The 15,825-nt window shown below is 49.6% G+C and overlaps 2 protein-coding genes across 2 annotated transcripts; both read left to right on the plus strand.

Moving 5' to 3' along the window:
- Nucleotides 1-2,957: 2,957 nt before the first annotated feature.
- On the plus strand, nt 2,958-7,056 carry LOC120665803 (pentatricopeptide repeat-containing protein At2g30100, chloroplastic-like). Its single transcript, XM_039945482.1, has 2 exons — nt 2,958-3,750; nt 5,833-7,056. Exons 1-2 carry the CDS (start codon nt 3,073-3,075, stop codon nt 6,604-6,606), a joined length of 1,452 nt encoding a protein of 483 aa, XP_039801416.1. The 5' UTR covers nt 2,958-3,072; the 3' UTR covers nt 6,607-7,056.
- A 3,633-nt stretch (nt 7,057-10,689) lies between these two features.
- On the plus strand, nt 10,690-15,581 carry LOC120665804 (importin subunit beta-1-like). Its single transcript, XM_039945483.1, has 3 exons — nt 10,690-10,962; nt 12,496-14,927; nt 15,006-15,581. The coding sequence occupies exons 2-3, from the start codon at nt 12,517-12,519 to the stop codon at nt 15,199-15,201; spliced, it is 2,607 nt and encodes an 868-aa protein (XP_039801417.1). The 5' UTR covers nt 10,690-10,962; nt 12,496-12,516; the 3' UTR covers nt 15,202-15,581.
- The last annotated feature ends 244 nt before the right edge of the window (nt 15,582-15,825 follow it).

The raw sequence follows: 15,825 nt of genomic DNA on the forward strand, positions 1-15,825 counted from the left end.
CGGCCAGGCGAGCTCGCACCCCCGCCGAGCGCATTTCTCCGTGGCCGCGAGATTCGATCACCAATTCAGACGCGCGCGTTCGAGTCCCAACTCAATCGCGCTCTTCTTCCTCCTATTCCTCCCTCAGCATTTGGCCTTGCCAGCTTGGTCGATCCGCCTTCACCCGGTGCTCGTGTCCCTTCGCTCTTGGGAGAGGGAGCCCGGCCGGCTCTGCATTGCGCGGATCCACTGGCGCGGCCCTTCGATTTGGGCGGCAGCTCGCCGATGATGGGGGCGGAGAAGCCGGCTCTGGGGTTCGCGGAGGTGGACGAGCTGGAGCTGTCATCGCCGGCGGGTTCGCCGGTGCCGCCGCCCCAGAAGATGCACACGCTGGACTTCGAGCACATCAGCTCGCTCGCCGCGGTGGCCGAGTTGCTCTCACCCGGGAGCAGGTAGGGGAGGGCGCTCACCAGCATGCACATCGTCATCTTCCAAGCCAGGATCAACGTGCTCCTTCCCTTTGGCCAGCTCGCCATCATGCTCCACTACCTCAGCGGGAAACACGTAAGAGCCGCACGCCATTTCCGAATCTTGCACTGTTGCTTTCCGCAGGCGCTCATCGACGCCTAGCGGCGCGCGGGCCGAGCGGCTGCGTCTGCTCGAGGAGGACGATGCCAGGCAGCAGCACGCGAAAACCAACGCGCCGGCGTGGGCGGCGGCGCACGCGAGGCGACGCGCGCGCAGGCGGCGGTCGACGCTAGGGCGGCGACGCGGCGCGGGCGCCGGTCGACACGCAGGCTCAGGTGCACAGTACAGGCTAGGGCGGCGGACGCGGCACCCCGCAGCGGCCAGGGCCCGAGCGCAGGCCCCGCGTGCCGGCAGAGGGCGGCGTGGCCCTGCGTGTCGGCTGAGGGCGCGGCATTGAGTGCCCAGCTGCGACGGGCGGCTTCCAGGCGGGCACAAGAGATAGAGTCGGTCGCAGGGATGAATGGATGGATAGGGGGAGTGGTAGGGCCGTCCCCCGCGTCGCCTTCCAAGGGCGGCTCGGGCGGAACTCTCGCCTGTGCGCCGCCGCCCCTCCCAATCCCGGCTCCCGCGCCTCGCCGCCGCCCGAGTGGCCACCGGAAGTCCGGCCGGCCGTGAGGAAGGCGGCGGCGGGGTTCCAACCTCTCTCCCTCTATCTTTCCCTCCCCCTTGTCCTCTCATGGTGGCGGCCAGTTCTGCGGCGGCGGTGGCCGTTCCCGGCGGCCCGCGGCTAGTTCTGCGGCGGCGGTGGCCATTCCCGGTGGCCTGCGGCTTGATCTGGGGCTCGGCGGGGCGGGGAGCGGTGGCGGCAGTGTGGCTCATGGCCTGGCGCGTCCGGGCGGCGGCTGGCACGCGGCGGCGTTGCTCCTGTGGCTGCGTGGCGAGGGCGCGCGTTGGTGTGGGGGGAGCGGCGGCTGGCGCATAGTTGCGGCGGCGGCGGCTTCGGCAAGCACGGGTGGTGCCGGCGATGTCTGGGGTTGCCGCGGGTCGGCGGCTGCGGGGCCGGTGCGGGGTGCGGGATGGCGGCTGCGGCCGGCGCCATGGACTCGGCGGTGGCTGTGGCCGGGCTGCCGGTTTTTCTGTCGTTCTCGGCCATGACGGCCAGGATTTGGTGGGGCCGGTGGTGAGCAGTGCGCGGGCGACGGATGCTGACGTGAGAGGATGGTGCTCCCCCTCTCCTTTCCTCGTCGACGATACTGGTCCAGCACCACCATGGTGGTGGGGCTGGGGGCCTGGCTGGTGCTTGTTGGTGGCACCGAGGTGGTGGTTTTGAGTAGCGCCGGGCTTCTTCCGGTAGAGGCGGTGCAGAAGCGACGGGGAGCAGTCTACTGCCATGGCCATGTGTGTGCGGCAGACATGGTGCTGAATCGGGCGAAAGCCTTCATTTACACGTCGTCGGTGGACATGGTGGCGGCGCCCTTGGGCCGTCGTTTCCCTGCTGGGGGCACCATGGCGAAGCACTATGTTCTCTGTATCGCAGGACTCTCAGGGTGAAAACCCTATCCATGTATGGACGTGCGACGGCGGCGCCTTGGCGTCATGCCCTCGTTAGAGGCGTCGCATCTGGAGACCCAGAACGGCTTGTGGTAGTGGTGGTGGTGGTTTGGTTGGTAGTCTCGCTTGTGTGCTACAGGTTGTACGCGCGGTACATGTTGGCAGGAAGGTGCAGAGGGACCATGGGTGCTGGAGAACTTGAGCTGGCGAGCAAGGTGCAGTGGTGAGCTCGGTGACGGCTGGGCGGAGGTGATGCTCTCTTTGCGGCTTCAGATATCTGAGTTTTTGGCGGAGGAGTGTGAGCCAGTGGGTGAGGCGAGGTCCCCACGCAGAGTGGCCAGGATCAGTGGTGTTCATTGGTGCTACGACGAGAGAGTTTTGCTGATGCATCGCTGGAGCAGAGGGATCGACGATCTTTGTCCGTGCGTCTTGAGGTTGATAGTCCCATGGTGGAGGAGTGCGGGTAGCCGCTCGGGCTTGCAGCGGGATGCGGCTTTGACGTGGCACATCGTTGGTGACGACGGCGCAATTTTCGACGGTTTGATTTCAACTCCTCTCCCAGGTGGTGGTGGTGTAGCGTGTGTGGTGTGCGTTTGTTTGTGTGGTGGTGTATGCTTCGGCGCGTTATGTACGAATGATTCTTCTTCTTAAATGACATAGCAGTGCTCCTGCTATCTTTTCAAAAAAATGGATAGACAGGGGCAATAGAGTCATTTTCAATGATGAGTCCTATCTGTCAGAGCTTTTCTACGTTAAATCTTAACAGAACATGTACGGAAAGGTATAGGAGTAAAAAAACTAAACGCGAGGATATATAAATATAAATTTATTTTTAAAAAATATAGAGATAAAAATACTTAACATAAGAGTACGTAGGTAAAACATTTTACCTTTTCTCTACTTCCCCTCCGCCGCAGGTCGCCATCGCCGATCCACCATCCCCTCTTTCGTCCAGGCCACGTTTCTCCTTCTCCTCCTCACACATCAACCACAACAACCAAGCCTCCAAATCCTCCGCCGCACTACCATGCCCTCCTCCCAACCCTAGCCCAACCGCACCCCTCACCGCAATCCATGGCGCTCTCTTCCCACGCCACCGCGGCCGCCGTCGCCACCTTCACACAGTCCACCCGCTCCTCCTCCTCTCGCCGCCCCCCCGGGTCCTCCGTCTCCCCGCGCCCCCCACCACCCCCGCGCTCGCTGCGTCTCGACCACGCGGCGCCGCCCCTCTCCGCCGCGGCCCCCGACGGGCTCCTCGCCGCCGCCATCGAGCACCTGGAGCGCGAGCCGGCCTCCGCGGCCGCCGACGAGGCCCCGCTGGCCGCGCTGTCGCCGCGGGAGCTGCAGCTCGTGCTGGTCTACTTCGCCCAGGAGGGGCGCGACGCCTACTGTGCGCTCGAGGTCTTCGACTGGCTCCGCCGCGCCAACCGCGTCGACGGCGAGACCATGGAGCTCATGGTCGCCATCGCATGCGGCTGGATCGAGCGCCTCGTGGGGGCCGGCGGGGACGTGGCCGACGTCGCCGCGCTGCTCGGGGAGATGGACTGCGTCGGGCTGAGGCCCGGCTTCAGCCTCATCGAGAAGGCCGTCGCGCTGTACTGGGACCGCGGGGAGAGGGAGCACGCGGTCGAGTTCGTCAGGGACGTGCTCAGGAGAGGGGGGCTCGGAGTCGGCGCGGGAGGGGAGCACGGCTCTGCCGACGGGGAGGGCGAGCGGGGAGGGCCCGTCGGCTACCTCGCCTGGAAGATGATGGTAACTTGCAGTTTTTATCCGTTTTATTAATTTGGGCTTTACTTTTTGTCTCGAACACTAACTTTATGCAATTGTTGGTCCTAGGTTACTGCTTATACTACTCTTGGATCATTTTTGCTTCGAATTGTGTGCTTAAATGTTCTAATTTTTTACTGCTTATGATGTTTTGAAGTTCAACGTGATTTCTGCTTATTGCATCCTTCAGTTTTGATTTCTAATCAGTTCGCCTGTTCTGCATGTCATAGTAGTTTGGGATTTTGATGGGTTGTTGGGATAACAGCTGTAATTTTTGATGAGTTGTTGGGATAACATCATTTAGACCTTTGTATTTGAGTCTCTGACGGTTTGTAGATTACTATGCACGTGTATTGCACTATTGCTTTTCAAATCTTAAAGTGATCTTTGTTTGCAGCAAACTCAATCATGTCATAGCGTGATCTTATTAAATCTTGTTAGGATATTCATGTTGTACTAAACTGATTTTATCACTGTAGTTGCAAGCACATGAGTGGTGCTATAAAATAGTCAGCTTGGATCACATTGCTGATTTGTTGACATGTAGGTTAGACTTCTCTGTCTGTTCAACTAGTAATTAGTTTATCAATCTACACGTGTACTCCATTCTCTTTACTATAGATAAACGATTAATCATTTGGAGCATGATTTTCATTTAAGCATCAGAAATTTGGGGTTTAGTATTTGGTTTGTGGCTTCAGAGGCCTATGCCAGTTTTCAATGATTTAGCTATTGTTTGGAGTGCTCCATGGAATTTCGTTTTGTTCTAGAATCTAGGATTCCTGCTGAGTTTTTTCTTCTATTCTTTCTTTTTGCTAAATACCAGTTGCCAAAACCTACATCCTGACATGCAGAGTATTGGTTTTCATATTTGGCATACTCTGTAGTCTGTACTAGGATAGTTATTCAGTTAAACTTGGCATGGCCAGATATTCTACGGGAATGTTGTGGTAGCGGATCAAACTAAAAACACCCTTGTCATGAACTGAATTGATATAAAGTTTGGGGAGCTATGTAGGGCTTGATTGTACATATCAGGGATCTTTGATAAAAAAAAATGGCCAAGTTCAATTTTTTGTGGTTACTTGTGTGTGAATATGTGCCCATTACCATGTGTCCATGTTGCTAGGGAAAGAATCAAGCCAAGCTATAGCCAAATACTTGGGGGAATGTCAAAATTTTGCAAGTGCAATTTTCATAAACCTAAGATCCTACATTAGGCTTAGAAAACTTTGGCCTCCTTTTCCCCTATCTTTTAGAACATTTTCTGAAACTATTTATGGAATAGGTATACCGATGCTTTTGCTCTATGTTCTCACTGATGGTCTCTGTTGTGTTGTTCCTACTGTTGGATACTAGTATGTACCTATGTATAAAGCAGCAAGCTCAAGTCCTTTCTTTTGTAGCTGCATGCTACAGCTTGTAGTATATATCTATCCTTTTTTTTTCTGTACAAGTGCCAACAAATCTGAGATAAATCAACTTTAGCTATCCATACGAAGGAAGCCAGTGGTAACTTGTTCCAGAAGGCTCTCCAAGATTGCTGTATACATATTTTGAACTTGCCAGCAGCATTTTCTATTGTATCCTTCTTCTCACAGTCCTTGAATTTACTGATAAATACAAAGAAGACAGAGAATGAATTGCAATTACAGAAACATCTTGCTATTAGAATGTTATACAGTCACCTTAGAGCATATTCTGCTATGTTTTTGGCTATTTTCTTAGTGTAATGGATTGCTTGTCGTTCAGTAAGACAAATTTCTTTTTCCATCTGGACTGTGTATACATGAAATTTGATGGCATTAGTATCAACTATCAAGGTTGAGATGATTGAGGCTGCTAAAAATCAGAGCATATTGATTGATGGCATTCGTAGTGTATCATTCAAACTTCAGATAACTGATGCTACTCAAAGTTAGTATGATTACTCAGACATATTTGGCATTCATTTGTCCCAACATATTTTAGCTGCAAATAAAACACCAATCCATGTTATCTCATATCAATATGATGTCTATTAATTCCAGTTTCTAACCTTTTTTTTTGTTACTTTTCATCTGACAGATGGATGGGGACTACAGGGATGCTGTCAAGTTGGTCACTGAATTTAAGGAGAGTGGCCTGAAGCCTGAGGTGTATAGTTATCTAATTGGGTTAACTGCCTTGGTTAAAGAGCAAAAGGAATTCTCAAAGGCTCTGCGGAAACTAAATTCATCGGTGAAGGATGGCTCTATTTCTAAACTGGATGCTGAGAGCATGCAAAGTATTGAAAAGTATCAATCAGAATTGTTAAGTGATGGTGTTCTTTTGTCAAACTGGGCAGTAGAGGAAGGCAGTAGCGAAGTTCTAGGACTTGTGCATGAGAGGCTCCTCTCATTGTATACTTGTGCTGGTTGTGGCTTAGAAGCTGAGCACCAACTTTGGGAAATGAAGCTTCTTGGTAGAGAACCTGATACGCAGCTCTATGATGTTGTATTGGCAATTTGTGCATCTCAAGGGGAAGCTGCTGCTGTACGCCGATTGCTTGCAGGAGTCGAGTCAAGTAGCGCCGGAAGAAGAAAGAAGTCAATGTCATGGCTCCTGCGAGGCTATGTCAAAGGTGGCTTCATTCTAGATGCCTCGGAGACACTCATGCAGATGCTCGACATGGGCTTATTTCCAGATTACCTGGATAGAGCTGCTGTATTAACTGCACTGCGGAGAAACGTACAGGAATCTGGCAGCCTAGAATCATACATGAAACTCTGCAAGAGACTTTCCGAGACAGATCTGATCGGACCTTGTATAGTGTATCTTTATGTCCACAAATTCAAATTGTGGATGATGCACATGCTTTAGGCCTCTGATCAGGCCTTTCCATCATATATCCACACGTAGCAGGTGCATGGGTGATTCACATGCTTTCAAGTCCCTGGCGAACATGGCGGAGAAGCTCTGACTATGATGAACCAATTAGTACATAATTACAGTTCCCTGTATATTTTTGACTGATATGGAGCTGTCGTCTAGCTGTTTGTTGTAAGCAGGGCTATGTTGTACTACTGAACAGAGTACTATGGTGAACCAATCGGTACATAATTACGGTTCCCTGTATGTTTTTGACTGAAACGGAGCTATCGACTAGCTGTTTGTTGGAAGCAGGGCTATGTTGTACTACTGAGCAGAGTACATATGGTACATGTAAATTTTCTGTGTTACTGTTACCATATGGTACATGTAAATTTTTGTGCTACTGTTATCATTTGCTGTTGATGTTGAAAGATAATGTACTTTTGTATTGCGACTGCACTTGTGAAGTTGTACTGATATACACCTCTCTTTCCCTTGACTGTGCTGTGGCTGCCTTTGGAATGAGAACTGGAGGAAAGCAAAAGCTGAAAGTAAATTGATTTGAAACAATCCAAACACCTATCCTTCAGCAAAAGTTCATTAGTCAGAGCATGCAAAACAAAATTCAGAAGAAATGAACCTGACCTTTACCCTTATTTTTTGGCCAGCCAAGATCTAACTGGTGATCATTTTATTTTCACATCTAATAATGTGTCACCAGCAACCCATTATAAAAATTCTTCAATGCCCGATCTTGTACAAATAATCAAACCTATCACTATTTTATCGCTTTTTGACACCTTGGTTGCTTTATGCAGGCCACGATAGTCAATACTTTTCCTTGCATGAATCGCAAGGCATGAAAACACGTTGAGGACCGAGGTGGTATATTTAATAAAATTTAGAGATAGCTGGCTGTTTGAATGGTTGGGGTCATAGTCTAAAACAAAGCTAATTATTTAAGAGTTAACAAAGTTTGAGAAGCAAAAATTTTCTTGAGTTATGTTTTCACATTACATTTCAGTTCTCACATGCACACTTTTTTCCATAGTGGTTCATCCTAAATTATTCCATATCAATATGTCGACAAGAAGTATACGGAATTTAATATTGGCTAATAAAATTCATAATAAATTTGATGCATTTAATATTTTTTTTGCTAAATTTGAGTTAAGTATGTAAATTTGTGTGTACATATTCATCATAGCTTGATCACTTCAAATGCATTAATTAATACATTACTTAATATAACATAACATAAAAATAATTAAAACCTAAATTAAACTGATAGAAATATTTTGATACATATATCACTTAATTATAGAATAGCCACAAAATCTATTACCAGAATAGGGATCATATACTAGAAATCGTGATCCAATGAAATTAGGATTTTAGATGGGGTCTGGATCATTTTTTTGGGTGTTGGAGGTGTAGGATAGAATCGTAATATTCTAAAGGGAAAAGTCCATTTTTGACCCCTCAACTCTTGGGTTTGTCCAACTTTAACCCCCAACTACAAAACCGGGCACAATGAATACCCCAACAATTAATACCGTGCAACTTTGGCCCTCCGACCCCTTCTGGGTGATATTGTGATGACATGGCAGTGGTTTTGTTTTTTTTTTTTGCCAACTAAGCCATCACGTGGCCGGGCCCCACATGTCATACCCATTCTCTCTCCCTTCTTCACTGCCGACGCCACCAACGCCTGCTCGCCGCTGCATTGCCCGCGCCGCCGCCGCGCCCGCGACTCCCATCCGCACTCGCTGCCCCCATGGCCCCAAAGCGCCCGGCCATGGCCGCCGCCGCCGCGTCGAGGTCGGCCTCCAGCTCATCTGCTCTGCCTCGCTCCTTCGTCGCACGCCGCCACTGTGCCCCCAAATCCGCTGCCGTCTCCGCGCTTCAGGCCGGTTCCTCTCTGCCTTAGCACCTCTACCTAGGGGTGGTAATGGGTCATGGCCCTAGTGACCTCTTCACAGCCTAATAAGGCCCTTAAAATTTTTAGTTCAAAATTACATAAGATTAGAGCCCGGCCCTTAGATTTTCTAGTTCAAAATGTTGGGCCCTTTACCACCCCTACGTCTACCACCCAGTGCACCTCCCCGTCGCTTCGCTCCAGCTCGTCGTGCCTCGAAATCGCTTGCCGACGATGAGTCCTGAGTTACCAACGCTGCCATGAGCTACTCCCACGGTGAGACCTCACTTCCGGGCTCGTTCTTCTTCGATTGATGGCACAGATAGCATCGTTTGTCTCTCGTGTAGCTCGTGCTCGCACTAGATGGACGTGTTTACCACTGCCGTGACCGGAACGCGGCCACGCCGCCGCCGGCCAGCCTGCCGCCGTCACACGCATGCTGTGGGCCACCTTTGCGCCCCCCTGCGTTGCGCCACGGAGCGCCGCGGCAACGCCCGGCCGCGCTCACCGCCGCCCCGCCCTCCCCGCTGTCGGTCCCCCGCCTACCTACACGAGAGCAAAGCAGAGCAGAGCAGAGCGAGAGATTCCGGCGACGGTGGCAGCTATGGTTGCCCAGCTCCTCGCCTCCCACGTGCCCCTAGGCTGTGCAGCTCGCTGTGGAGCTCCTCCTGCCGCTGGCCGCTGCCTCGCCGCGCCGCGCAGCCTCTGCTTGCCGTTGGCCCTGCCTCGCCGCTGCAGCCTCTGCTTGCCGCATGCCCAACGCCTTCAAATCCATGCCACCACACCACGCCTGTGCCACACACTGCCCGGCCTCTGCTGCACAAGCATAGACAGGGGCGGCGGCCATGGGAGCTAGTGGGGAGCTCTGCTCGGGCAAAGAGAAGAAGAGTAAAGGGGCTGGGAAGGTTTGGTGGAGGTAGGTGGAACTCGTGATGGCCTCAACTCGGTCGATTGCAGTGCAGGGGTGGCTAATCAATGGCGGTGGTCTTGGCTCGGGGAAGAACAGAGGAGCGGCCATGACTGGTGATGGCGGCGCGGTCGATTGTGGAGGCGGCCTCGCTGCCGGTCCGCCCCCCTGCTTGCGCCAAGCTGCACCGCCGCCCGCCATGGCCGCTACGCCGGTCGAGCCTGCCTTTGCCGCCGCACCCTCGCGCTCCATCGCCGCATGTGCGCCGCGCACCACCCCTGCGCAGCGCTACCGAGCCGCCTGCTCCGCGCCGCCGCCCCGTGCCGCCTCGCCGTCGAGCGGGCCACGGCCCGCCACCATGACTTTCGCCCTCGGCCGCTGCCCGTCCTCCCCACGAGCGCTCGAACCCATGCACGGGTCCGCAGGAGGAGGAGCTCCCTCGCCGCCGCAGCAGCTCGGCAACGCCCGGCCTCAACGGCGGTGGCGCGAGCGTGCGGGCGTCGGACGTGGCTGCGGCGGCAACGGCTCTGCTCCCTCTCTCTCTAAGTCTCTCCCTCTCTCTCCTCAGCAAAGAACCAAGTCCGCCACGTCAGCGCCATGTGTCCAAAACCGCCGCCACGTCAGCGCAAAACCATTGAAAACGAGCACAGGTGCCAAAGTTGCACGGTATTACAACTTATGGTGTCTATTGTATCCGATTTTGTAGTTGGGGTTAAAGTTGGACAAATCCAAGAGTTGAGGGGTCAAAAATGGACTTTTTCCTATTCTAAATCAGGATTAGGATTCTCAAGACCTAGCTTAAGAGTAGGGTTTGTCCACAATTTTTTTTTTTGAGCAAGTCTACAATTATTTATTGGGATGAGTGTATGCTCATGTATGTGAATATTTGTGTAGAAAAGGTATTCGAACTTAAAAGGCAGCTTGCATGGGAGAAATTTTCAGCAAACATTTTAGTGGGTAAATTATATTAGACCAATCTAAATAGCTTACGGGAATTAAATCAAACTAATAAAAAATTTGTATGGAATCTAATGGTTAGACAAAACAAACAGTTGGATGCACAAATATTTTTCAAGAAATTTTGGGCAGAAAATTGAATACATCTGTATATTGTCTTTCTTTTTTGACAGAATCACACGAGCAGAGGACGGGATGTTTTTTTCTCACAAAAGAAAAGGAAAATTTCAGTCAAACTGGCTGGTGCACAGGGCGCTTTCCCAAAACCCCCGCACGAAAGCAGGCCGCGGCCCCGCCCGCAGCCCACCTCCCTCCTAAACCCTAGCCGCCTCTCCCCCTCCTGGCTCCCTCCCCTCCCCCGCTCCGCTCCTCTTTTTCATGCGCCCCCTCCCCCCGCCGGAGTTGCGTTTCGTTTGAATAGGCGAGCGGGGAAGCATCTCATAAACCACCCTCCGCTCCGCCGACCCGTCCCCAACCCTAGCCTCCCTCCCGCGCCGCCCCGACGCGACGCCGTCCGGATCTCGTGTGCTCCAGTGCGGCGGGGATTCGTCCGGGCCTGGATTGATTTCCTCTCTGCGCGGCGGTAAGAAACCCTAACTGTCCTCTCTTTTGCCCGGATGAATCGCTCGTCTCGGTCCGTGGGACCGTCGCTTCGCTGCGACGCTTGAACCCGACTGTTTGTTTATCTCCAGTCCGTCCAGTTCGTCGCGGATTTACTTATGTGAGTGAGTGGAGCGGTGCTATTAGCGGTTCCCCTCCCTCCCCCCCTCCGATTTTTCCTTTTTTTGTTTTTGTTTTGGGACTTAACTGAATCCCCGTTGCCCAGCTTTTCAGCCCGCGCCTGCCATTGAGGTGTTGATTCACGTAGTAGTTTTTTTCCCCTGGCTTGCGAGTTCTATGTTTGCCTGTATACTTTCTAGCATGGTGAAGTTTTCCATATCAGGATTGGGTAGATGAACATGCTCACTAAGTATTGGGAAGGGGATAGCGTAGGTTTTAGGGCCCCTTCATCCTGATTTGTTTGAGTCCCGGAACTGAGGAACCGATCCAAACATTTCTGCACAGATGTTTCTGTTGTTGCAATAGTCCCCTTTTGGCAGTTTTTACGGTTGTTAATGTAGTTCATATATACGATTTGGCTCTTGGGTCAGTGTGAGCATGGTCTTATTTATGTTCTGTGATGCTCCTTGGTGCATAATGTGCCTTAGCAGCTGACATCATTTGTCAAGTTTGCCTGGTTTGTTCTGTAGATTTTAACTGAGACACAGGTTGTATGTGCATAGTGAAGGGTCTTTTGTCTTTTAGTCCAAACTCTGTATCTCGATGTTGCTACCCTTTAGTCGCTTTCATGATCATGTTGTGTTAGGCGTATCAGTGTATTCATACAGCTCCACAGATATGTATCTTTGTTCTCCGTTCTCTATTGACTGATTTAAATTATTTGCATTGGATGCTGATGCTGTAAGGGTAGTGATCTGTTCACCCTACAATATATTTATTTTGTAATTTCTGAATTGCAGATAGCTTTGTTCCACAGTGCTCTTTTCTTTTTTGGTTTGTGTGTGTGTGCAATATTTAGGCTGTTGCTTTTCTTCCATGTTTCTGCTCGTGTTATGTGCAGTTGTACCTTCATAATCCATAGGCAGTGATGCTCCATAGTTTTCCTTTTCTGTTATTAGGTTAAAAAATGTTTAATCAGCTTTGGTTCATGTTTTTTATTCATGTTAGCAGAGTTGTATCATGATCATTTAGTTGTTTGGAGAATGTTTACCCTGCTTTAGCCTTTTCTGATCAGTGTTGTATCATGTTTTTTCTGCTTTACATTTAGTTATTAGTGTTATGTTTTTTTCCTTCTAATTTTGCTTTAGTTGTTTTAATTATTATATTGGATTGCTGATGATACTAATCAATTTCTACATAAGGATATGTTGATTATCTTATGAGTATGGGCTTTAATAGTTTTTAAAATTTTGATACCTCAATAATAGAGTACTTTTGTTAAATGACTTGTTTCTCAGTGCTGTGGTCCCTTAGTAATCTGGACTGTTGACGTATTCTGTTTGTTGGTTTTTCAGTGATTACTTGTTGACTGACAAATTCTGTTCCTTCGATGCAGGATAGGGCATTTCCTACAGCCATGGATATTACTCAAATTCTGCTAGCTGCTCAATCTCCTGATGCTAACCTTCGAACAGTAGCCGAAACCAACCTCACACAGTTCCAGGAGCAGAATCTTCCAAACTTCCTCCTCTCCTTATCAGTGGAACTCTCAAATGATGAAAAACCCCCAGAGTCTAGAAGGCTTGCAGGTATTATCCTTAAGAATTCTTTGGATGCTAAGGATTCTTCGAAAAAGGAGCTATTGACTCAGCAATGGGTCAGTGTGGATCCTTCTATCAAATCGAAGATCAAGGAGTCATTGCTGGGAACACTAGGATCTTCGGTTCATGATGCAAGGCGTACCTCATCCCAAGTTATTGCCAAGGTTGCATCAATTGAGATCCCACGTCGAGAATGGCAAGACCTCATTGCCAAATTATTGGGAAACATGACACTGCCGGGTGCATCAGCTCCTTTGAAGCAAGCAACACTAGAGGCATTGGGGTATGTATGTGAGGAGATTTCTCCACAGCACTTGGAGCAGGATCAAGTGAATGCTGTTCTGACTGCTGTGGTCCAGGGAATGAACCAGACAGAGCTCAGCTCTGAAGTCCGTCTTGCAGCAGTTAAAGCCCTCTATAATGCTCTTGACTTTGCTGAGAGTAACTTTGCAAATGAAATGGAGAGGAATTATATAATGAAGGTGATTTGTGACACTGCTGTATCTAAAGAAGTGGAAATCAGACAAGCTGCATTTGAATGCCTTGTTGCAATTGCATCCACATATTATTCACACTTAGATTATTACATGCAAACCATATTCAACCTGACAGCTAATGCAGTGAAAGGAGATGAGGAACCGGTTGCACTTCAAGCTGTTGAGTTTTGGAGCGCTATTTGTGATGAAGAGATTGCTCTCCAAGATGAATATGAAGGATCTGATGATGGCAACTCTACTATACATTTTCGCTTTATTGAAAAGGCCCTTCCTTCACTGGTTCCTATGCTGCTAGAAACTTTATTGAAGCAAGAGGAAGATCAAGACCAAGATGACAATGTCTGGAACATTTCTATGAGTGGTGGGACGTGCCTTGGACTCATCGCTAGAACTGTTGGTGATGCAATCGTCCCTCTTGTCATGCCATTTGTTGAGGCCAACATCACAAAGCCAGATTGGCATTGTCGTGAGGCAGCTACCTTTGCATTTGGTTCTATCCTTGAAGGCCCATCTGTTGAAAAACTTGCTCCACTGGTCCAGAGTGGTCTTGGTTTCTTGCTCAACACAATGAATGATTCAAATACCCAGGTAAAAGATACTACTGCTTGGACGCTTGGGAGGGTATTTGAGCTCTTGCATTCTCCTGCTGGTGCAAACCCAATTATAAATAGTTCAAACCTTCCTCGTATCATGGCTGTGTTGCTTGAGAGTAGTAAAGATGTTCCAAATGTGGCTGAGAAAGTTTGTGGAGCTATTTATTTTCTGGCCCAAGGTTATGAAGATGCAGAGTCCATGTCTTCTGTGCTCACACCTTATCTACCTAATGTCATTGCTGCTCTACTTTCTGCTGCGGATCGTGCTGATACGACCCATTTCAGGCTTCGTGCTTCTGCTTATGAAGCACTGAATGAGATTGTTAGAGTTAGCAACGTACCTGAAACTTCAGGCATTATAGGGCAGCTACTGCAGGAGATCATGAGAAGATTAAACCTTACATTTGATCTCCATATACTTTCTTCTGGTGACAAAGAGAAGCAAAGCGACCTTCAGGCTTTGCTGTGTGGTGTACTGCAGGTCATCATCCAGAAACTGAGCAGCACAGATGCTAAGTCCATAATTGCCCTGACTGCTGATCAGCTGATGACTCTGTTTCTGCGGGTCTTTGCCTGCCACAGTTCTACTGTGCATGAAGAAGCTATGCTTGCTATTGGCGCTCTTGCCTATGCTACTGGTCCAGATTTTGTGAAATACATGCCTAACTTCTTCACGTATCTGGAAGCTGGCTTGCAGAATTATGAAGAGTACCAAGTGTGCTCCATCTCTGTAGGAGTGGTGGGTGATATTTGCCGTGCCTTGGAAGATAAAATTCTGCCCTTCTGTGATCGAATTATGACTGTTCTTCTTAAGGATCTATCAAACTCTATGCTCAATCGGTCTGTGAAGCCTCCGATTTTCTCATGCTTTGGAGATATAGCTCTTGCTATTGGTGAGAATTTTGAGAAATATCTGCCATATGGTATGCCGATGCTTCAGGGAGCTGCTGAACTCCTTGGTACTCTTGATCAGAGTGATGATGATATGGTTGATTATGGCAACCAGCTCAGAAGGGGAATTTTTGAGGCGTACTCTGGTATACTCCAGGGTATCAAAGGCCCAAAAGCACAGCTGATGATCCCATACGCAACCCATCTACTGCAGTTCACTGAAGCTGTCTTCAGAGATAGGAGCAGGTGCGCTTCATTTACATTGCAATTTCTATTATATTGTTTGTTACCTGTTCCTGACAGTTGTATGTGCAATGCCATTAGGGATGATAGTGTGACGAAGGCTGCAGTTGCTGTCCTCGGGGATCTTGCTGACACACTTGGCGCGAGCTCAAAGGATCTGTTCCAGGCCCACCTCTTTCATGTTGAGTTCTTGAGGGAGTGCCTTGACTTGGATGATGAAGTTCGGGAGACTGCGTCATGGGCTCAGGGGATGATAAACCAAGCGGTGGTCTCATAATGTGAGACGGTTTTGTTATGTTGGCTATGGGAGGTTTCTTTTGTGGCTGTGCCAAGTCCATTTGCCACAGGTGAACGAAAGGATACCAATATATATGTAGTGTCAGGCTTAGGATCCTTGTCGTAGGCATTTGTGCGTTGTTGTTGATCTGTCAAGCCGTTGTGTCTAATTAGACTTGGTGGATTCTGTCAGTGGTTGTCTTGAACAGCCAAACTTGGTTCGTTTATCCTATTGCTGGTATTATCATTTTTCATGCTCGGCAGATTGAGTTTTGGGACAAGGTTTTAGGCTGTCTGCCGTGCGATGTTCATGTCATCTGCATCTGTTCCAAATTATTTCCATCTCAGCCTAACCGTTGGGTTATGCTGAATATTGTTGCCTGTTGGTTAATTTGTCAGTTATTCATGGTAGATAAGTTTACATGTGAATGAATTCAAATCTGACGTTACTAACGTTTTTACCTTTTTTTTTTTCGTTCGTTCGAACGTCCTGCTGCTACTATCGTGCCACACGGCGATGGCTTGGCCACTTCTTTGGTGTTCCTTTCCTCGGACGGTGCTGGTCTGCTGGATGCGTAGACCTTAACCTCTCCCCTCCCGATGTTTGTTAATTTACTGCATGAAG

The sequence above is a fragment of the Panicum virgatum genome, chromosome 3N (genome assembly GCF_016808335.1).
Source record: "Panicum virgatum strain AP13 chromosome 3N, P.virgatum_v5, whole genome shotgun sequence".
Lineage (NCBI taxonomy): Eukaryota > Viridiplantae > Streptophyta > Magnoliopsida > Poales > Poaceae > Panicum > Panicum virgatum.